Source organism: Camelus dromedarius, chromosome 12 (genome assembly GCF_036321535.1).
Source record: "Camelus dromedarius isolate mCamDro1 chromosome 12, mCamDro1.pat, whole genome shotgun sequence".
Lineage (NCBI taxonomy): Eukaryota > Metazoa > Chordata > Mammalia > Artiodactyla > Camelidae > Camelus > Camelus dromedarius.
In genome coordinates, this window is record NC_087447.1 from 8,599,484 (window position 1) to 8,621,907 (window position 22,424).

General features: G+C 49.5%; 3 protein-coding genes across 10 annotated transcripts; all 3 read right to left on the bottom strand.

The window, feature by feature from the left end:
• Positions 1-40: 40 nt before the first annotated feature.
• TMEM179B (transmembrane protein 179B) lies at positions 41-2,292 on the bottom strand. Its single transcript, XM_010983023.3, has 5 exons — positions 2,143-2,292; positions 1,112-1,299; positions 894-1,028; positions 644-722; positions 41-395 (listed from the first exon to the last, which is right to left on the bottom strand). The coding sequence occupies exons 1-5, from the start codon at positions 2,236-2,238 to the stop codon at positions 234-236; spliced, it is 660 nt and encodes a 219-aa protein (XP_010981325.1). The 5' UTR covers positions 2,239-2,292; the 3' UTR covers positions 41-233.
• A 31-nt stretch (positions 2,293-2,323) lies between these two features.
• Positions 2,324-12,557, bottom strand: TAF6L (TATA-box binding protein associated factor 6 like). Of its 8 annotated transcripts, none has more exons than XM_064492239.1 (12): positions 12,454-12,557; positions 11,635-11,748; positions 9,983-10,142; positions 9,547-9,633; positions 8,751-8,901; positions 8,546-8,596; positions 7,901-7,995; positions 6,567-6,641; positions 6,204-6,424; positions 5,711-5,843; positions 3,270-3,398; positions 2,324-3,140 (listed from the first exon to the last, which is right to left on the bottom strand). In XM_064492239.1, the coding sequence occupies exons 3-12, from the start codon at positions 10,127-10,129 to the stop codon at positions 2,373-2,375; spliced, it is 1,857 nt and encodes a 618-aa protein (XP_064348309.1). In that variant the 5' UTR covers positions 10,130-10,142; positions 11,635-11,748; positions 12,454-12,557; the 3' UTR covers positions 2,324-2,372. The 8 variants fall into 8 exon arrangements, with proteins under 8 accessions (XP_064348309.1, XP_031315277.1, XP_064348307.1 ...); XM_031459417.2 differs by having other exon boundaries at positions 11,689-11,748; positions 12,454-12,551; XM_064492237.1 differs by lacking the exon at positions 12,454-12,557 and adding an exon at positions 12,253-12,423 and having other exon boundaries at positions 11,689-11,748.
• A 3,354-nt stretch (positions 12,558-15,911) lies between these two features.
• POLR2G (RNA polymerase II subunit G) lies at positions 15,912-19,204 on the bottom strand. Its single transcript, XM_010983020.3, has 8 exons — positions 19,078-19,204; positions 18,836-18,945; positions 17,743-17,902; positions 16,915-16,965; positions 16,746-16,811; positions 16,570-16,641; positions 16,346-16,379; positions 15,912-16,128 (listed from the first exon to the last, which is right to left on the bottom strand). Exons 1-8 carry the CDS (start codon positions 19,087-19,089, stop codon positions 16,115-16,117), a joined length of 519 nt encoding a protein of 172 aa, XP_010981322.2. The 5' UTR covers positions 19,090-19,204; the 3' UTR covers positions 15,912-16,114.
• Positions 19,205-22,424: the final 3,220 nt, after the last annotated feature.

The window sequence follows — 22,424 nt, forward strand, 5'->3', positions numbered from 1 at the left end:
CTACCCACAGTGCTGTAACACCAAGAACTCAGTACTGAGGTGAAGGAAGAAAGTAATATAATACTTTGGTACAAAAACAGCCATAGGAAGAGAGGAAGAGGTGGCCTGTCGTCATGTTTCCCTCCTGGAGGGAAAACAGACTCCCAGAATACACAAGGCTATGTAGGGGCAAGAGGATTGCAGGCACTTAGGCATGGATTCTTTGGCGGCAGGAAGTACTCTTTGGTTATTCTTCAGGAATGGGAAAGGCGTGGCCCAACAAGAGCATCTGTCTCAGAACTCCACTCAGGGTCCCCCCTCTCCAGAGGCCGGTATGGGGTGGCTTCAGACTTCCACTGCAGGACCTGGAGCACCAAGACCACACACCACAATACCAGATTCACCCAAGAAGAGGTCTGTGGGAGACAGGAACAGAAGTGTGAGGAGTGGGGCCATCTCGAATCCCGTTCCACCCACATACCACTCTTAGCTATTCACTGTTGGGCTGTCAAGCCCTTCAGCATCTCTCAGCCTCTTGCTGGTGGGCCAAGCTCAGAGTACACTAGTGAGCACCTTTACAACTACAGATTGTATTATATGATTCATCATACGAATCTGTGTATCCCTCAATCTCCACCCAGTCTTTTACATCCCAGGACCTCACTTCAGCATTGTGTAGGTTGGAGTAAAACTGCAGAGTGGTTCCAGGGGGTATCCATGGAGTTTTCTGGGCATCAGAGCAGCTGTGAGGTCAAAGAGACAGTTGTGAGAAACGGGGGATATACCCCAAACACCCTTGCACTCAGGTGCCCTTTGAGACAGAACTGATGGGGATATAAAAAGAGGAGTATAGGATCCCGTCTGCAGAGGGAAGGTAATCACCCCCAGCCAGGCTCCCCTCCCTCTCCCATTACCTAGTAGTTATGTTCAGGGGGATGATGGATTTGCAGAGGGAACTGGTGCCAAATCGAAGGATACAAGCAGACACTAAGACCAGGAAGATGGCTATAGCTGAGATGGCCAGCGCCATGCGGAGCCCTTTCGGGCCTCTATGAAGAGGGAGAAAGTAAGCCTTGTGGTTGAGGTGGGACTCCTCCCACCTCAACCGCTGGCCCTCGGAGTGGGCAGTCACCTGTGGGAGTCCTCGATGCAGCTGGTGTAGACCCAGAACAGCAGGACCAGGAGACAGTAGAGGGCCAGCAGGCCAGAGGCCCCAGCCACAAAGTAGCAGAGGGATGGGGCCGAGGGTCGGGACAAAACCAGGGAGGAGCCATTCAGGGCGGCCACACCATACAGGGGACAGCTGCCACTGAAGGAGCCCTGTGGAAAGAAGCTACTGAGTGCTAGATTTCAAGCTAGTGCCTATGGATGCATGGCAGGTGTCAGGAATAATCTAATCAGGGCCACCCTAGTAAGTTATTTGTGCACTGTTGGTTCCTGTTTCTGGGCCAGTAGATTAATGGGTCTGCTGGGGAAATCAAACCTGCGGTGACCAGAAGGATCAGGAAATAGGCGGTGGTTATAAAATACAATGAGCTTCAGGTGCCTCACAAGTTCTGGTCTCCCCTCGTGCAGAAATCCTAGAGTAAAACCAGAACTCGTGTAACCTCCAGTTATCTCCATGTTTTCTAATCTGTAAGATAGGCATAATAGTGCCTATTTACAGGAATTAAATGAGCCTGTTTATTAACACGATTGTCTGGCTAGGGTAAACACTCGATGTAAATTATTGTCTTTTGCTACATCACTCTTGTCATTTAACACGTTGTGTTGCAGCCATTTGGTACTTTGACCACCTCCACTACACTGTGCTCTATTTCTTGGTGTAGCTCAGCACAGTAGTGTCTGATTTAAAGGGGGCCTGGGTCAACTTCTTTCAGAAACAGGGTAAGGTTAGGCAGCGGGAGCCACCTATGCTGTTAGATGCTCTCTAGGACTCGTTCCTCTGCCGAAGCAATGACTTCGAAGTATGAGGGCCGACGGAGCCACAGGGTGCGATGAGCCCCGATGCATCTCCGCAGCCGACCGGCCTCACCCCACCCACCGGCTGCAAGGTGCAGCGCGCGGAGACCCGACCGGCCCTTAGCAGCGGTGTCTCCGTATTAGAATCGACCTGTCCCCCGCCTACCCGACCCGACGGCCGACTTCGCCCCGCAGCCACACCTGGGTTTGAGTCAGCGCCGCGGCAGCCAAGGCTCCGCACAGGAAGGCGGCAGCGAAGAGCGCGAGCTCAACGCGCTGTGACCACGGAAGCGCCATAGCACCCTCCCCACCTAGAAGCGCCGCCGCGGGAGCCAGCCCCCAAGCCCCGCCTCATCCGGCGCGACGCACGAGCGCGAAGACGTCACTTCCGGGGCCGGGCTTTATTCACGGAGGTAGGGACGAGCGCCGCCTCAGAGCGGCAGGTATAGCGAGTAGTCCGAGAGCGCCCAGCGGCGGGCCGGGCGGCCGGTGCGGCCGATCATCGGCAGCTTCTGCACGTAGCGGGAGGCCGGACTGGGCCCGTACGGCGCGGGGAAGGCAGTCTGGAAGAGGCGCCCGCGGCATCGCCTCCCGGCCTGCCGCCCGGCGATGATGAAACGGAAGTGGGGGGCGCCGCGCGGGGCGAAACGGCTCTTCTGGAAGACGTCGCGGGTGCCGGCGCCTGGGCCCTGCTGCCGGGGCGCCCCACGCGCCCGATGCACGCGGGGCAGCGGCCTGCTCTCAGAGGCGGCGGGCGCGGAGGCCGACGGGGGACCGCCGCCCCGGGGGCTCTCGTCACCCTGTGGGCTGACCATGGCGTTGGCCGTCAGCTGCGGCATCTTCCGCACCGAGTCCGGGGCGGCCGCCGGCTCCTTCTTGTCCCCGGGCGGCCTCGGGGCCGTTGGCGCGGGCTGACCCGTGCCGAAGCGGGTGGCCAAGCTGTCACCAAAGAAGGCGTAGAGCTCCCGGTAGATGTCCGCCAGGGTCACCGAAGGGGAAGGATCCTCCGGCCCCGCGCCTCCTGGCGGCAGCGGGAGACCAGACCCAAAGCCTGGCTCTGCGCTGCCCCCGGAGGGAGACTCCTGCAGAAGGCTTTCCCAGGGCAGGTCGTCCGAGCGCCGGCACCCCCTGCAGCCTGGCCCACCCTTGTTGGGCTCTGCTGCCTGGGCCTTCATCTTCAGCAGTCGTTCTACGGCCACCTGTAAGAGCAGAGGGACCAGGATACCCAAGGACTAGGAGGAACCCGGGTCCATCAAGTATTCCAAAGTAAGGTAGCTGAGCTACTGAGCTCATACGGAGAGGAGAGGCTGGAAGGGGCTGGCACTCACCAGAATGGCTCCGTAGACTTTGTGCCCATCTGCTTTAACCTGGGCATTTGATACTGAATAATCGTCTAGCACAGCCTGCAAATTTGTCCAGTAAGTGGACAGGTGTGGGTACAGGACTCGTTCTACTGCCTGGAAGGGAGAGAAGAATGCAGTGAGTGCCTCTTTTTCGCTTATTGCCTCTCAAGTACCATTTCCCATGAAAGATCTACTTTTATCTCTGATACTGGACAGGGCTCATCCAAAATTCCCTGCTTGGCATATTCAACCAATATTGATTTGGAGTCTCCTGAATTCCCAAGCCTTAATTAAGCACTGGGAGTAAAGAGCGGATACAAAGACAGACAAAACAGTATAAAATGAGCCCATTATCACCGACATGTGCAAGGGCTAAGAGTGTAAGTAATGCCCACTGCCAACAGAGAAATTTAGCTTGCCAGCTGCTGTACAGCCAAGTACTGTCCTAGCTTAGATGTAAACTGGAACTCAGTTGAAACTACCTGCAACAAAAACAAAACAACTAATCAGAGTTTGATTATATAATTTTAAATCCTGTGATTAACTTGGGGGAAAATAAGACTTCACAGAACAGGTGATACATGTGATAGGCTTTGACAGATAAGTTCTTGGGGGGGGGGAGTTAGGTTTATTTATTTGCTATTATTATTTTATTTGATGGAGATACTGGGGACTGAACCCATGACCTCGTGCATGCTAAGCATGTGCTGTACCACTGAGCTATGTATACCCTCCCCCCTTGACGGTTCTTTGGTTAGTCAGCTACAGCCTGAGGATTTGAAAATACAAGTTCCTAGAAAAATATAAGTATTCACTCAAGAAACATGAAAGCTCAAATAATTCTATAACTATAGTAGTTAAAAATCTAACCACAAAACACCATGCCAAAATTTACAGTCTATAGACATTCAAGGAAAAGACCATCTCAACCTTGTAAGAACAAATATAAAAAAGAAATACTTCCTCTCTACCTAATTCTATAAAGCCAGTATAACCCTGATACTAAAACCATATAAGGACAGTACATGAGAGGAAACTCATGATTGATTTCACTCATAAATACAGATAAATCATTTAAAATTTCAGTAAACCCAACAGTATATTTTAAAAATTCCAATAAAAGTTTTGCATTTTTTAAGACTATATCATGAGCAAAGTGAGTTTATCCTAGAATTGTGAAGATGGTTTACTATTAGAAAATCTATATATACAATTAACCACATTAACAGATAAAAGCAGGAAAACCATAGGATCAATTCAGAAGACGGAGCATTTGATAACAGTTAACATAAATTAATGATAAAACTAGGAATATAAAGTAATTTCCTTAATCTGAGAAAGGTATCCATAAACACACAAAGTAAATATCAGCCTGAATAGGAAATGTTATTAGCACTTCTTTTAAAACTGTAAATGAGACAAGGATGCCCATTACCATCATATGGAAAATGGTATTAGTGGAAAATAAGAAAAAGAAAGTCATTAGGTTTAGAAAGGCAAAATAAAGCTGTCATTATTTGCACATGATATAATCTACATTAAAAACCCAAAATAATCCACAGTTTAATAGTTCAGTAAAGTAGCTGAATCACTACACAAGTCACTTGTGTTTCTAAACACCAATAAGAAATTAATACCATGAAAAGAAGACAGCATTACAACAGCATCAAAGAACAGCAAGAATCTAGGAATAAATTTAACAAGCTATTGTAAGTTGTCTTAAGGGAAAAGGGTCCTGAAAGACAGTGAAGGACCTAAAAAAATGGAGAGATGAGGTTCAAGGACAAGAAGACAATATTAATGTCAGTTCTCTCCAAAACTGACTAATAGATTCCACATAATTCCAATAAAAATCTCAATAGCAGTGAACATAATTTATTCCATGTAGGCAAGAGTGGTTCAGCAGAAATACCCATTCTTATAGCTTGTCACAGTGACAGAACTAAGGTGCATAATCATCTGATAATCTCCACAGATGCTAAAAAGATATTTGATAAAACTCAGTATCTCCATGTTTAAAATAGTATAAGAGGAATTGACAAATAGTTCCTTAATGTGATAAAACAGAATGGGCAGGGTGGAGGGTTTAGCTCAGTGGTAGAGTGCCTGCTTAGCATGCACGAGGTTCTGGGTTCAATCCCCAGTACCTCCATTAAAAGAATAACAACAAAAATAAATAAAATTAAAAACCCAGAAAGGGTGGGAATTTATGAAATAAGGGTATTATACTATCTGCCATGCAGGGTTTTTGAAAGATAAGACATTTATGTACAGGAAGCCAAGCAATCACTGAGCCTGGCCTAAGTCAGGAACTCAACAGACAACAGCAAACATATACAATTTTTATGAAAAAGACACACAAACACTATTTTGCTAACTATACACAGGAGCTCTTATGGCTATGTGAGAAAGGCTAGGGTCCTCACCTTCCAGCCGAGGGCATGCAGCCCCACCACGGCCCCATAGTGAGAGCAGAGAGGTCTCACGGGGTCTGCCAAGACCTTCTGCAGGGACAGCAGGATCTGCTGATAGAGGCCACTTACGAGGTCCCCATGAGTCCTGTGGGAGCAACATTCAGTCAGGGGAACAAGGCAGGGCGCCGCCCAACTGGACTCAAGTCCCAGCACACAGAGGAAACAGCGCCCACATGGAACATTGGGGTAACAGACCAAGAGGCTGGGGTGACCGGCCCAGGACCTGACAGCTGATGGACCAACCCCCGGCATATTTGTCACCCATCTGTAGAATCCCAGTGTGCCAGGGCATAACAACCAGGAAGCCTGAGGGGAGTGAGGGGAAGAGGCTCCCTGACCTCTCAATGTATGGCCTCAAAGCCAGAAGTTTCACCCACTCTCCTGCCCCAACCTGCTCAGCTCTGCAGCAGCCCCGCCCCTGATCAGCTCTAGGCCCAGTGGCTACCAAAAGATGTGGCTGAGCAGGAGGGCAGCGCCATCCCGCAGAGTCCAGTGGTCGTTTAAGGGGTTGATGGAGGCTGCCAGGGGTTCCAGGACACAGTAGAGGACACTGCCCACCAGCGAGCGGACATAGGGCCCCAAGCAGAGGTGTGGGTTCCGAACCAGGCTCCGTGCCACTTGCAGGAGCCGGTGCAGCTGCTCCAGGTCGTGGCTTACAGATTTCACCTGTTGGCAGAAGAGGGTTGCTGAGGGGGACGCAAGGGTGCACAGGAGCCTGCCGTCCCAACAGCACCTGCCGTGTGCCCTACCAGCTGCTGAGTCTTCTCCCCACAAAACATTCCCCCCCTGCCCCAGCCTGGTCACTTACCCCACTGACCACATAAACAAAGTAAGGCAGGAGTGCTGCGATCTTGGAGTTCGTCTGCAGGTCCTGGAGAGCAATCTGGAAGGGAAGTGGCCACACTGCACTGGATCCACCAGCCCCACGTAGAAATCGACATTTTTTTGAAGAGCAACTTAGCACTTATGTATTAAAATTTTAAATGCTCATATTCTTGGACTCAGTAATTCTACGTCTACAAATTTAACCCGCTTTAAAAGAAACCCACTCACGCACATATCCAACACATAGCACCGTTTGTAATAATAAAGAACTGGATACAACCTAAATGTTCAACATATTTTTAACTGAGAAAAGCAGTTATTCTAAAACCAGATGTTTAGTATAATACTTTGGTTGACAATAAACTTTGTATAGTTTATATATTAAAAAAAATGAGTGGGTGGTTTTACAGAATTTCACTTCCTGCTTTGTATATCTTTATATTACAGTACCATACTAAACATATGCTGGTATTTTCTAAGCGGAAAAAATACATTCCAGTAGGTAAAGGAGTAAAACCATCTTAGTCCTGAACCTCCACCACATGTGCCCTCCCAACTCCTCTGGATAAAGACACTGAGTTCAGGCGCTGTGAGAGTGGACAACAGCTAGTGAGGAAGGGACACAGCTCCCAGCCGCCCCACCCCCACCCCGTGCAGGCCCCTGCACTGGGCCTGGGAAGCAGCAGCCGAGCTTCTAAGGTGGGAATGTATGGGAGCAATAGCCCGAATTTTGCAAGGGAAGTAACAGCGGCAGCCAGACATGCGAAGATGTGGAAGATGGAAAACCCGCAAACAGACCGAGGTCATGTGGTTAAGCAGATCACCAACCCAGCCCTCCTCTGACTCTGGATGGAAGACGCCTGACACAGGCACTGTCCAGGGAGCTCAGTGGAGCTCGAGATGCAGCCAGGGCTGGTGTGAGGCCTGACCGGGCAGCCTAGCCTGGACCCTTCTTCCTCTTCTCCTTTCCCACTCAAGTCCAAGCAAATGAAAGCTGCACTGTGGATGCCCCAAGGGGCCCCAGGTCAACAGACGCCCCAAAGAGTGGGCTCTGGAATTAGGGTGTAGGGAGACTGACCACCTGAGGCCCCCCCAAATGGCCCTGCTGAGCTGCCCATTCCCTAAGGAACAAGGGTTCCTCCTACAGTAGGAAGGGGAGGCAGTATTGGAGGAGAACCAGCCGCGGAGCACCATGCCCCTCACCGAGAGAAGCTCCCACCCCCATCAGTGTGGAGGGGACAGGAAGTAGGCATCTGAAGGAATTCCACGGTGATTTGAAAGTTGGACTCATGCCCCAGTTCAGGCCCACTCACTCACCTTCATCAGCTGTGGGTCATCCCCCAGCACAGCCCGAGTCACCTGCTGGTAGTACTTGAGAAGGTCATCAGTCAGTGAAGACACGGCGCTGGGCACTGCGAGAGGGTGGGCAAGAGGTGGTCAGGGTGGAACCCAGCCATCTCTCAACCTCCTCACCTGCTGCCTACAACCACCATCCCCATGCCCCCCACAAGGAGCCCGTTCAGACAGGACTCCCGGAGCACAGAGCCACCAGCCCCTCTGAGCAGCCTGCTCAGCCCTGACCTTGCAAGCTCTCCACACCCCTGCTCTGTCCACTGTCTCCCACCTGTCCACAGCCAGGAAGACTCCTGCTTAGTCCCCAAGCCCCAAGTTCATAAGCCTCAGGCTCTGGAAAGCTTCACTCAGCAGACCCTGGAAGTGTGACACCTTAGGGACCCCAGCAGGCCACCCAGACTCCTGTGCAGGCATCCAGCATGGCCTCATGATTGCTTATAGATCTGGGATCTCATCTCCAACTCTGAGGCCTCTGGGCAGGGACCAGGGCCCACTCGGGACAGGCATCGCTCAGGCCCTGGAAAATGCTTGTCAGATAAAGGCTGACACCCTCAGCTCTCGAGGGAGGAAAGTCCAAGCAGGGGGCCCATTTCCCACACTAGCCCTTACCCGATCCTTGAGGTGCCAGGTTCCCTTTGCCATCTAGGTAGGAGACATGAACTAGAACCAGAGCAGAGAGATGAGTCAGCCTGGGGTTTTGCCCCTTGTACCACCACCCACCCCTCTGGCTTCTGCCCCAGGCACAGCCAGCCCATCACCAGTCCTCTGACAGCCCAGTTCCTGTCCCCACCCCATGCAGGACCCCAGCGGTCACCTCTCACAGCTGTCTCAGCACAGCCTTTGGGGATGTTGGTGGCCAGGGCCAGCTCCACCAGGTTCACCTCCCGGTCCTCAGGGAAATAGAGCTCACCCTCCCTGGCGGGACGCAGGGGCAGCGCCTCCTGGGATCCATAACCGCACACAGCCTGAGGAAGAGGATTGGGAGCAGGCTGAATCCAGGGAGGGAAGACATGCTCTATTGACCAGGGCAGGGAGCCCATTTGAGGGAAAGTCCAGAAGTCCTACAACAAAGGCGGGGGGATGCCTGGGGCTTCAGGCCCATCACTAGGAACTTGGCTGGAATGTCCGGTGCTCGGTACGTCAGGGAGTAGAACGTGGTTCTTCCTCACAGAGCCGGAGGGACTCTGAGGCCCACCCCTCGGGCTGCTGGTCCTCCGACTCTCACTTCGCCTGCCCAACTTGAAAACATGGCTCTCCTCTATACACAGCTTTCCTCCCTGGACCCCCAGAACAACTGTACAGGACATTCTAACACCCACAGTTGCGCTCAGGCTCCTCCCTCCCCCAGAGTGCCCTCTCTTCCTTGTAACTTAGTCTAACCCAAACTTTCCTTTAAGGCTCAACTCAATTCCTATTTTTTTCAAGAAGCACTTCCTAACCTCCATGCCTCCCCTCCCTCTTCTGAACTCTTAGCCCCTGGGGCGGGGCCCAGCCATGAGCTTCCCTTGTGTGGGTATGTGGTCTTCACATCTCGCTGTGCTGCCAGCCCTGAGCAGGGCCTGGAGGAGGCTCATGCCAGCTGAGCCCTCTGCAGCCTGCCCCCCACTCACCTCCACACTGCTCCATCTGAGGGCCCTGTTGAAATCCTCGACGGTCAGCTTCCGCCGTTTGGTGTGTTTCATGAATTGAGAGCTATTCTAGGAGGGGAAGAACAGAGTCAGGGGACAAGCAGCAGGGGGCAAACAACCCCCAAGGTCACATTTCCTCTCTGTGACTCCGTTTCTCACATGAAGAATGTGAATATGAACCTGCTTGGCCGGCCCAGCGGGGCTGTGGTAGGGAGAAGATGCCCAGCAAGAGCTCAGCTTGCTGGAAGCCCAGCTGGAGGAAACTCCAGAAAGAGCAGGGACTGACTGCCTCCACTGTGTTCCCTCCAAGCACGGGGCAGGTGCCTCACCTATACTTGTTAAATAACTCCTGGGGGAGGGGGTGGTCAAAGGGAGGAACCAGAGAGTTGGGAGGTATTGGGGGTGGGGGGGAGTGTACCTGGGTGGCCTCTCTGAGACGGTAGCACACATCCTCTGCAAGCAGGGCCGCCACCTCATCGCTCAGCTCCAGGCCTGTGCTCTCGGCCATGAGCCGGACAGACTCCCGAGGGATCTCCACAAACCGCCGCTCTTCGCGCTCTGACATGGCTCTGAGGGAGCTGAGGGTGGGGAGGATGGTTTGAAAAGCCAGCCCAGTCTCCCTTAGAGCCCAGGAGCCTGATTCCAAGCCCTCTAAACCAATCTTGCTGTTCTTGCTCCAGAATGCCCGAATAAGGAGCCACAAAGGCTCCTAGCATCCAGGTGAGGAAACTTGAGGCTCAGGGCACAAAACAGACTTGAGCTGGGCCAAAAGACAGACGACAGTGACGCCTGAGAAAATGCCTGGCCTTGGGTTTACAGAACTGGGTCCCAGCCCTGCCCTACCACTTCCTATGTCAGTCTGGCTGAGACCTTCAACAGTCTGAGCCTGGTAAAACAGTGGCGATAATCCCTGCCCTCCCTAACTCTCAGGGTGGCTATAAGGATGAAATGAGATGCTGTATGAGAAACTCAGGGGCTGGAACACTACACACATGGAAGATATTACCACTGGTAATTATAAACAAAAATTTCATGTTTTCTTCCTTCTGATCAACCAGCAGGTACTAAACATTGATGAAAAGACTACGTTAGCCCTGACAGCCCGTTGCTCAAAAGTCTTCAGTACTTCTCCACGACTCATAAAAGGAAAGTCCCAACTCCCTGGCTTGACATTCTGTGTTTGGTCCCAAATCTAGACAGCTGTTCAAGCTGATCTTTCCTCCTAGTAAGCCCAGCCTCGTGTCTTCCCATCAGGGCTCAGGCTGGTCTGTCTCCCTCTCTACTCTGAGTCCCCACCCCCTTTCTTTTCTAAGGCAAATCCGGTCTCTCTTTTGAGGTCTTCCTCATCTGGGATTGTCAGGCTTTTAATAGTCAGGCTTTTTGCCCATTGTCTGGTCTTCCCCAGTTTGGCTACAAGGCCTAAAAGCAGGAGCATGCTCTTCCATTCACAGGATACAGCACAAAAAGAACCCAGCAGCTGACTGACTCCAACAACACACAGCACAACTGGAAGGTTGGCCCACGCAGGCCAAAGGGAGGCATCAGCACCACGGGCAGCAAGGCCCAGTTTCACCATAACCCACCCAGGAGCTGCCACACCACTGCTCTCTGGCATGGCTGGTGACCTCCAGGTCCCTAAACCCAATGGGCACCTACCTGGCCTCCCCGCGGCATTTCTACCAATGCCTCCCCGTGGCCTTTGGAATAGAGAGCAAACCTGTGCCACAGCTCCAAGTCCTGCATGTGCGCCTACATCTGCCAACACCTCTTTCCACTCTCTCTTGTGTTCTGTATTCCCGTGACCTCTCTTAATTTCCTCAAAAACACCTTATTTCAGGACATTCACACATTGTGTTTCCTCTACTTGGAATGCTCTCTTCTTCCCCCAATCCCTTTGTCTAGTGAGCTCCTAGTCACTCTGAAGGAGTGTCTAGTCACTCCTTCAGATCTCCACTTAAACATCACTTGCTCAGGGAAGGCTTCTCAGACCCCTACAATGTCCCAGTACTTTGCTTCAAAGCAGTTATCAGAGTTTGTAATTATACATTCCTGGAATTTATTAACACCTACCTCCCCACTAGATTGTAAGCTCCACGCTGGCAAGGATCATGCCTGTTTGCTCACCTTTGCATCCCCACCCTCAGACACGGTGTCAGCACATAACACGGTTTCAATAAACACTTGCTGAAAAAAGAATAAAGAATAGCGATTTTTCTAAGCACACACTATGCCTGAGGCATTGAACTAAGTGCTTTATATGGCTTATACCTCATTCTGTCCGCATTAATAAGATAGGTATTATGTAAGTATCATGGCTATTTCACAGCCAAGGAAATCAAAGCTCTGAGAGGCTAAATGTTAAAAGACTTTCTCAAGATCATCTGGAGAGCACTACGTCGGTAGGGAGCAGGCTCAAACTCTTGTTCCGAATCACGAAAAGCGGAGGGCTGTGTAGGGAACGAAGCCTGGATGCCCAGCCCGGAGACTTGGCGTTGGAGATCCGCTAATGTATACTCGTTAAGCTTCTTTCTCCATCTGTAAAATGGGAGCACGAAGTCCTGCCCACGCGGAAGTTTCCCTATTATGTGCCCATATTAAACGCCACAAAGTCCGGGCTCTAACCAACGTCTCCCGCTCCTCCACATCCTCAGTCACTAGCCACACCGGTAAGGAGGCGTGGGAACTGACCTCTACAGGCCTCCGTGATGCGCATCCTCCCACCAAGCCTCGCTTCATCCCAGATCTAGAGGCGGTGGGGTAGGGAGGAGGTCAGGGGTTACCGAACTTAGGTCACGTGGGCAACGAAGGGGGCGGGCCCCCAGCGGAGCGGGCTCTAAGGCCGGTGAGCGCGCAGCGCCTAGCGGGACGGGCCTATGAGGGCCTGCTCACCTGAGGGCTCGCGCACGGCGAAGGCTGTTACCGAGACCGCGGTGGCGGCAGCTCCCACTCACCCCGCTCCCACTAATTCCCTCTCTCGGGTCCCAGGCCCCGCCCTCCACGCACACAGCCAATCGGCGGGCGACTTGAGGCGTTCCCGCCCTCCAAGAAGCTTCTCGCCAAGCGATTGGCCACTGCGATGGCGCTGTGGAAGACCCAGGGCGCCAGGGATCACGTGATGCTGGAGAGTCGCACTTCTTAAAGCAACAGCTCTTGAGATTTTTGCGGGGTGTGAATGGCTCGTTGTACGTTTTAGTAAGCATGTTCTTAGGGAAGGCATTCCCAATCCCTTGGTCTTTGCTCCTGAGTTTCTGAGCACTTGCATTTACGCGACTGCAGCGAAGCTTTATACTTCGGCGTCTGCGTTAGTTTTCTTGCCTACTTGGTGGGGCTCAACTTACCTCTCCAACATCACCTGCCACTTTCCTTTCCCCGAAGGACGAATGGGGTTCTCGGTAGGTATTGTCTGCGGACAGAAGGGTGTTCTGACAGGGCCAAACACCCTGTGCAAGCTCCAGACTCCAGGGCTCTGCCCATTCTAGTACCGTACCTCGTATCTCCCCCTTTTCTGACCAGTAAGCCCTCACTTGTCTCATAGACTTCCTTGACCGTTTTACACGCACACTCTCCCGAACTTGGGCAGTTTTTAATTGAAAAGCCGTGGGCTTGGTGAGTTAAAGGATGGTATTTGGAGTAAGACCGACACGAGTTCCAACTCTGATACTGCTTTAGGGCAAATTACCTAATCACATTCTACAATCTGGAGTAATTAATACCCACCTCATAGGGTTATCATAGATTAAATGAGATAATGTAGACTGACAGTTGGTAGTGGAACTTGCACTCACACATAAGGAGGCAGACAGTAAAATTCCTTTCTGTCCATCCAAGATGGTATCGTTTATAATGGGCTATTTATTATAGAAGGGAGCTTTCTGCAGGGGAGCATAAATGTGCACACCTGCTCTTCCTCCCTCTTAGGGTTAGATGCTGCTGCTGCCTCTAGGAAAGATCCTCTGAGACCAGAACTGAGAAAGCCAGATGGATGGGACTGGGGTTGCCATAGCAACACCACCTAAGGAGACTAGAACCCTGCGAGTCTCTTCAGTCATATTCAGAATGACATTTGGAGTAATTTCAAGACTGTGCTTTGGATACTGGAGTGTCTACCCATCTACGCATGAAGGGAAGGCGGGGTATCCTGTAAGGTTTTGAATCTGAGATCAGCTCAGCAGAATTTGGGCTGTTGGCAGATCTCCTTGTTATTGGTACGGACAGCCATTGTCAACCTTGGCGGCAGGGGCCACGGAAAGCAGCAATGAGACCTACATGGCCACAGATGGGGAAAAGGTGGTTCCCACTTATTCTCCAGCCACCCAGTGCTGGGCACAAAGAGCTATGATGATTTTGGAGTTAGATTATTTAAAAAAAAAATCACAGCTCCACTACTCACTAGTTGTGTGAACTTAGGCATGTTAGTTCATCTCTCTGATTTGTTTTATTAACCATACAGTGGGATGACAGAATCTGTTTCATGGAACTGTTGTGAAAATTCACTCCTGTGTGTAAAGGCATGTAAAGGACTTAGCATGTTCCCAGGCACATACTCCTCTTACTATTAAGCCTGTGACCTCTTTAAGAGTCTGTAACTTTCAGACTCCCCTAGTACCAAGCCTTGTAAGATCAGAAGAGTCCTGGAAACCATCTCAGGCCATCCCCACTTACTCCCTTCCCGACCCAGTGCCACACCCAACATCCTCACCAGCAGTTCCATGAGCTGCTTCTCTGTCCATCAGTCTCTTCCTTCTAGGCCTGGTATTACTTTCAGGGTATCCCCAATACAACTTACAGATGCGTGATTCCATTTGAGAACTTAGGAAGAATTTTACTCTCAGGGAGATACATGGTGTTGAGGGCACAGGGAAAATCCCTACAACCTGTGTAATCAACTCAGTGATATGAAGGGTATCACAACCTGATCATTGTGTCCATGGGAAAATTCATTGCAAATCCAGCACAGAAACTTTCCTGGACTCAACAAACTTGGAAACCTTGACACAGTGCTGAGAGCTGGAGATACAAAAATGAAAGGGAGGCATGTGAATCTACAATGATCTCAATAAAGTAACTGCAATTTTATATAATAAAAAAATGGAAAGGGAGACAATAACAAAATATGTGTTTTGTGACATACTACGGGGGTATGAATGGAAGAGCCTGTTGTCCAGGAATGGTGAGGTGAGGGAAAAGGAAACACATTCAAATGCCTTTTTCTTACCAGTTTCCAAGCACTCTTCTGGATGCTTCAAATCAGATTTTCTGGACCTTGACACGAGTAACATTTGGGGCCAGATAATTCTTTGTTGTGGGGGCTGCCCTATACATTGTAGGATGCCTAGCAGCATCCCTGGATCCCTGCCTCTACCCATTAGAAGGCAGTTGCATCCCCCACCCAGTTGTGATAACCAGAAGTATCACTGTGAAATGTCCCCCCGGGGCCAAAATCACCCCAGTTGATAATCACAGCTTTGTATGCACTATGTAGCAATGATTATAATTAGCAGTTGAGTGCCTATCACAGGCCAGGCTCTATGCCAGCCACTTGCACAAACGATCTCTGATACCAGCAGCAACCACCCAAAGAGGGCTGTAGGACCACTTTACAATGAGGAAACATAAGGTCACCCAGCTAGGACTGAAACCCAGCTCTGTATCAACCCAAATATTATGCTTTCTACTACACAGCTCTGCTTCCCATGGAAGTCAAGGAAAGCTAGAGAAAAAAATTTTTTTGACTGAGACTTGATAGATTAGTAGGCAGCAAGCAGATAGGTTGGGAAAGGGCATTCCAAAGTAGACAAATAGTATTGCAAAGGCATAGTGTGAAGGTGGGTTGCACATTTGTTTAATCTTCTTATTTCATGTATTTTTGTTGATTTACCCTAATGAAATTTTGAGCCCTTTCACATCTTCGGTTGAGTTTAGCGTAGTGATTGATGAGCAAATAAAGGCCTCTGTTGTTTATGTGCCCATCCTAAGAAGGGCTGGGACCCCACAATCTGTATCACTACATTTTACTGTTCACATCTCCCTACCTGCGGTCTCCTCTTCCCTCTCCCCAGCTATGCTCTTGGGTATTTTTAAGGGTGGGGAAAGGGCAAATACACTGAAACGAGCCTGGGGCTCAGAGTGGCTCTAATGATAGTATCATTTGCTAAAAGCCAAAGACCCAACATGAGTGCCTTCCCTTCAATGAGGTCAATGTTAGACCTTGGAAAAGGGTTAGTTACATCCCTGGTGGCCGAGGTGAGTTAAGGCATCAGGCTAAGAAAAGAGGATCCAGCAAGCAACTGGCCCTCCAGACTTTTTTTTAAAAGAATTCTTACCAAAGAAAGGAGATGACACTTCCATGGGAATCAAGAACTTTTTATGGTTAGAACACACAGACAAAAAGCTAGAAGTAGATGCTAAGCACCAGAACCAGATCTCTTCTCATGATAAGGTAACTCCCTTGCCTCCCCAACAGCACCTAGACTCGGCCTCTGCACAACATGGGAATTGTGACAGTCACACCTCCTAGGTAAGGACCAAACAAGGTAAGAGGTCCCGGTGCTCAGCTCACAAGCCCTGTGAGAACATGAAAAGCACATCGGTTAGATCCAGAGCTTGGGGCAGCCATCCCCATCCCATCCCATCCTGAGGGGGCATATCCTGGATCTTCCAAGCAGACAACACAAGAGTTTCTTTCATCTGCAACTCAGGCTTGAAATCCCATATCCACCCCCTGCACCCACAGACCCCTCCTCCAGGCAAAGAACCCCGGTGTGGTGGAGCAGGTACTCACCCAAATAATCGTCCATCAGGGAGCCAATAGCAAACTGCAGAAGGAAAGATAAAAAAGAAATGAAGCCAAAAAGAGCCCTGAACTATCCTCTAACCTTCGGCCCGAAGCCTTCTGCCCACCCATCTCTTCTTCCTGGCCAAAGTACAAAGTCCCCAGGAACTCTGGGTAGTTAAGAAATCAACGGCTCTGCCTGCTATAGGCAAGGAGGCAGAGAAGGGACTCACAATGTCATTCTTGTCCACACGGGTCCCCACAATCTTCAAGCGGATCTCATCATCCTGCTGAATCACAATGTCCTTGGGGAAGAGGAAGAGTATACTCAGACATCCCCAGGCCAATACTCTCCCTTGGAGAGGCTCCGCCCCCTGTCCCTCTCACTGACTTCCTCCAATCCACTCACCTCATCCATTGTCTTGTAACATGGCGGGTTGGAGTTAGGATCAAACTCCATCTCTGATGGGATGGACTAAAAGGAAGGTGAGACTGGGTCAGGACTTTAAATGGATGCTTCATCAGATAGTCATGACTCAGTGTCTCCCCTTTAACACACCCAGGGTGCCTAGGCTTACATGTCGAGAGATGAAGCAGGACATGGGCCCAATCTCTGTGAAGAGTCCAACCTAGAAGGGAAATGAGTGACTTGCTTTTCCTTTTGTCCCCAAAGTCTTCTAAGCTTCCCATCTTTATCTGATTCCTAATAATATCCTTCATGTTTTGAAACCACTCTGAAATTTGGCACTTGTTTTCATTCTCTCTTTTTTTTTTTCACACTTTCAGGTTTTTTGTCTGTTTTGTTTTGTTTTGTTTTTCCACTGAAGTATAGTTGATTTATAATGTGTTAGTTTCTGGTGTACAGCAGAGTGATTCAGTTACACATTTGTATATTCTTTTTCATATTCTTTTATCTTATAGGTTATTACAAGATACTGAATATAGTTCCCTATGCTCAACAGTAGGACCTTGTTTAGGAAGCTTTCATTTTAAGTTAAGGAAATGTAGTGGTAAACAGCTGAGGCCTAGAACTTGTCAGTCTGGGATCTGAACACTTGTTGGCCACATGACCTTGACCAGTAGACTTAACTTCTCCAAACTTCAGCTTGGACATCAAAGCACAGGGATAAAAGAACTCACCTGACACAATCATTGTAAGGCTTTGCACATTACCTGGCCCACAGGAACTACTCAATCAATGGAGGCTTCTATTGTTTTGACCATTAATATTGACTTACAAGCCCCTGAGGGACGCAGGGCAAGATTACTATACCATTTGACAGGTGAAGAAACTTGAAACAGAAGGAAGTGATCTGGCCAAACACACAGAGTTAGTGAGTAGAGTTGGGACACATCCCATGTCTTCTAAGGGACCTTCCCACTACCTCCCCTATGGATGGGCTTACCTTGTTGACCTGAGTGACAACGGCATCCACGACCTCCCCTTTAAAGGGCCGGAAAACAATGGCCTTGTACTTAACTGGATAAAGGACAAAGCCTCGGCCAGGCTGGATCACACCAGCACCGATATTGTCGATGGTGGTGACAGCAATCACAAAGCCATATCTGCAAGGAGGAAAAGAGAAAGGCACTGTGTGTAGACGAGCATCTAAAATCATCTGCAGCCAGAGTCACTGAGCCTGGGGGTTAAGGGGCAGCATAAAGGGGAAGGAGATGGCACTCCTGCCCCCAGAGAGCTTAATGACCCAGAAGGAAGACATGACAATGATCAGCATCTATAACACTAAACACTGCCTCATAATTTCACAATAAATGTCCAAAAGGCCTGTAGTCCTTTAGCCAAGAGATCTTGATCCTGGAGATGCCTCAGAATCACCTGGGAGGAATTTAAAATGCAGATTCCCACACCTGTCACCAGAGATTCTTGACTCTGCAGGGATGAGATGAGGCTCAGGAATCTGTATGTTCAAAGAACTAAGTACTTCATAGCTCTGGGCTCATCTCTGCTCATTTACAACACTGTGTGAGAGGTCCTTTTGTGCAGAGCCCAGAGATGGTCAAGTCCCAGTCCTCGTCCTTCCTCCAACTCTCAACCTGCTTTTTCCTGGTCACTCATTCACTCAGCAAACTTACTGAGGCCCAAGAAGTGCCATGCCAGGTCCCTGGGCATGGGGAACAAAGAAAAATAGCTGAATCACAGGGAGTGTGAGCTCCACAAGGGCTGGCTTCATTCTTTTCCACTTTTTCCCAGGGCCCAACACAGAGCCTGGCACACAACAAGAGCTTTAAAAATGTCTGCGGAGTAAACGAATGACCAAACTTAGCTAAGGGAAGGAGGTCCTGTTATCCAGCTTTGCATAGGGCGTCTTGGGAACCCAAAGCAGGATGCAGCTGACTGCCTGGGGCACCTGGGAGGGTGAGAGGGTTCCCCAGGGTAGTTGGCAGAACCTTGCAAAATGTGTAGGAGTTGGGGAGGGGATGCAGGCACAAGGCGCGGTGTACGCACCGATCAGGCGGCACGGAGGGCGCGACACTCACTTGCCAGTGCAGGTCCCCTCCACCTCGGTGAAGAGCTTTTGCTTCACCGTGTTGAGCAGGTTGGGGCCGAAGTAGCGCGGGTGCAGGAGGATCTCGTGCTCCAAGGAGATCTGCAGGGAAAGTGGGATGGAGACGAGGCACAGTGCGGCAGGGATATGAGGCAAGAAGCCGCACTAGTCCCGGAGCCCCGCTTCGCTCCTCCTCACGACCCTGCCATCGCCGCCACCCCGTGCCCTGCTCACGTGGTAAAACATCTTCCCCGAAGAGGCTGAGCACCAGCCGAGCCCACGCCAGGGACCGCTACCCAGCCACCAGAACCGCCGGAAGTACAGCAACCTCGCGAAGCTGGCTTCCGGGCCTGCGGAACTCGCCTCCTCCTCGGACCTGATTGGGCCTCTCTGTGGTAGGCGGGGAATCCGTGAAGCTCCGCCCCTCCGCCCAGTGCACCAGCGGCTAAAGAACCCGCCTGTCACAAATTAACTGTGCCTGGTCTAGAGTAAATGCTCAATAAATACTTTTAAATTGAGTTAATTAATTAATGAAAGATGGCAGAGTCCGCTTATTCAACAAATAGTTGAAGGCTGCTTTCACATAGTAAGCTTAGTAAATAGCCGTTCTTATCTCATTTAATCCATACAGCAATCCCACCAGGTGGGCTTTATTATTATTAGTATTCCCATTTACAAATAAGACCCCAGGCTCAGAGGATTGAGGTCACTCAGGGTCACTCAGGGTCCGGATTCTGACTCCAAGACTTTTGTAAATTCAGGCATTCACTACCGGTTGCTGGTAGTCTGGAGATGAAGCTGCCTATCAGAGCCCAGAAGGCAGCGCCTCCTCCCGGTGTGAAAAGAACCTCACGTCACTCCACTCCTCCCTTCCACTCACCTCCCCCCACACTACCTTAGGCAGTCAGCTAGATTTCCGCAGAGAAAGAGGGGCACTGTCCATGTGGCAAGAAACAATACATCTGGTGGAGACAGGAGTCCTAGGGGCAGGTGAAGGAAGGCGGCAGAAGGCGGGAATCTCTGCATCCGAATGTAACCTTTTGCCCAATTATGCTCTTATTATGATAAAATTAACCTTGCAGATAAGAAGTACTCATCATGCACTAATGCTAGGACACTTCCAATCAAGACCAAATAAGGACAAAAATCCCTCCTTCCTTCTGGAAGGTGGAGCTGGGAGGAAAATCTGGAAATATGCCAAACACCTCCCTCCTCAATGAATATTCCGCCCAATTATTTTCACACCTAGTATAACCAACTTGCCAAAGGACCTCGGGGCAGCTACTCACCTGACCCTGCCTGCTGTCCCTTCTAAGAGAGTACTATTGGTTAGTAAATCCTCACTTTGCTTTCTTGGTCTCCGTGTCTGGTCTCTAAATTGTTTCTGTGAGGAAACAAGAACCTACTCTCAGGTAACACCCCCATGAGACCTCCAGAACTGGCGAGCCCTGTCTGTTCCTTCACCTCTGCCCACACTTCTGTAGATAGTCCTTTAATCAAGCTCACCTCAGTTAACCAGAATGAGCATGCAATCTGTGCCCTGCCTGATAAAAGGGCCGTTCAGAGAAGCAGAAACATCATGAGATGCAGGCCTATGACAAAGGCTCAGCAGGAGAAGTTATGTGTCCTTGAACCAACTCCCTGTTGCCTGAGTAAGTTTTTGTATGTATGTAAGTAGAAGAGTCTGACCTACTCACTCTCCTGCAAGAACAGAGACCACTTGCTTTCTTAGAGCTGTCACACACCCGTTCTCATTCATGCCTCATCTTTGCTAGAATGGTTGAGGCCACCAGTCAGATGCTCAGACTTCATGGAGATGCTCAGACTTCATGGGGATACCCTCCACCGTGACCAGGCAAGGAAGCAGATGGGTGGGTCTCAACAGCCTGGACTCCCTCCTCTCTTCTTTTCCAGGCCAGCTTCCCCACAAGAGCAAACTTACCTGCCGACAGTGGTATGTTGGAGCCCCCTACAAGAGCCAATCATTAATATTTCAGGAATTTTGCAAGCCAGTAGTTAAACACAGCCATTTTTTAAAAAATTAATGAACTTACAATTAAATGAATTATACTAAAAAACAAAGGCAGAGGAGTAGATAAAACAAGGTTGGCAATATATTGATAATTGTTGAAGCCAGGTGATGGATAATGGTAGTTTCTTATACTTTTCCTTCTACTTTTGCATGTTTGAAATTGTTCATAATAATAAAGTTAGAAAAAAAAACAAAGGTAACTATGATACTGTGATTTATAATAAAAAATAAGGTGGGGAGGAGGGTATAGTTCAGTGGTAGAGCACGTGCTTAGCATGCACGAGGTCTTGGGTTCAATCCCCAGTACCTCCATCTCTATAAATAAATAAATAAAAATCTACTCCCCCCCCTGCAAAATAAATAAATAATTTTTTTTTAAGTTTATGTTTTGTCTTCTTCCCTATTCCTGGCACAGAGGTGACTTTTGGAAAGCATCTAAAGCAGGAGAAATGACCAACTGATTGAAGTGTTGGAACTTCCAGTCTCAACTCCCTGACTTGACTAATGAATGAATCAACCATGCCTGTGCAGTGAAGTCTCCAGAAAACCCCAAAAGGATGACATTCAGAGAGCTTCAAGATTGAAGCCCTGGAGAACTGGGGAGAGCAGTGAGCTCAGATAGAGCTTGGAAGCATCCATGCCCTTTCCCCATCCCTTGCTTTGGGCATCTTTTCTATCTGGCTGTTCCTGAGTTAGATACTTTTATAATAAAGTGGTAATCTAGTAAGTGAAGTTTCTTTGAGTTCTGTGAGCCACTCTAGCAGATTAATGGCACCTAAGGAGGGGTCTTTGGAACCTTCAACCTATAGCCAGTGAGTCAGAAGCACAGGTGACAACCGGGACTTGCAATTGCCATCTGAAATGGAGGGCAGTCTTGTAGGACTGATCACTTTACCTGTGGCATCTGATGCTATCAGTGTCGATGGTGTCAGAATTGGGTTAAATTGTAGGCCACTCAGCTGGTGTTTGAGAATTGCTTGGATGTGTTGGGGAGGGCGGAAACGTACATTGTAATTAGAGCCAGAATCATTATTAATCAAAAATAAAAACTCGTCACTTCCTATTTTAACACAGTTTACTCTTATGAATGTTCTTGTGGTTATTTACACTTGTTGTTTCTGTGTGGTGTAAATGTTGCATAATGGTATGTGTAGGGGTAAGAGTTCCAGTTGCTCAGATATCCTCACCAGCACTTGGCATTTTCAGCAGGGTTTGTTTAGCTATTCTAATTACTCTAGTAGTATCTCTTACGCTTTTAATTTTTGTTTCCCTAACGAGTAAGGATGTTGAACATCTTTTTATGCATTTATTTGCTCAGAGTAATCTTTTCAAAACTCAAGTCAAATCATGTCACTCCCCTACTTAAAACCCAATGGCTTCCCAGGGCACTGGAATAAAAACATCACTCTAACCTACCAGGCAGGGGCCAGATCCAACCAACTCTATTTTCTGCCTCTCTTTCTCTTGCTTTCTCCACTCCAGCCACATTGGCCTCCTCTCCCACCTCAGGACCAATGTACTTGTTATTTCCTCTGCCCATAATGCACTT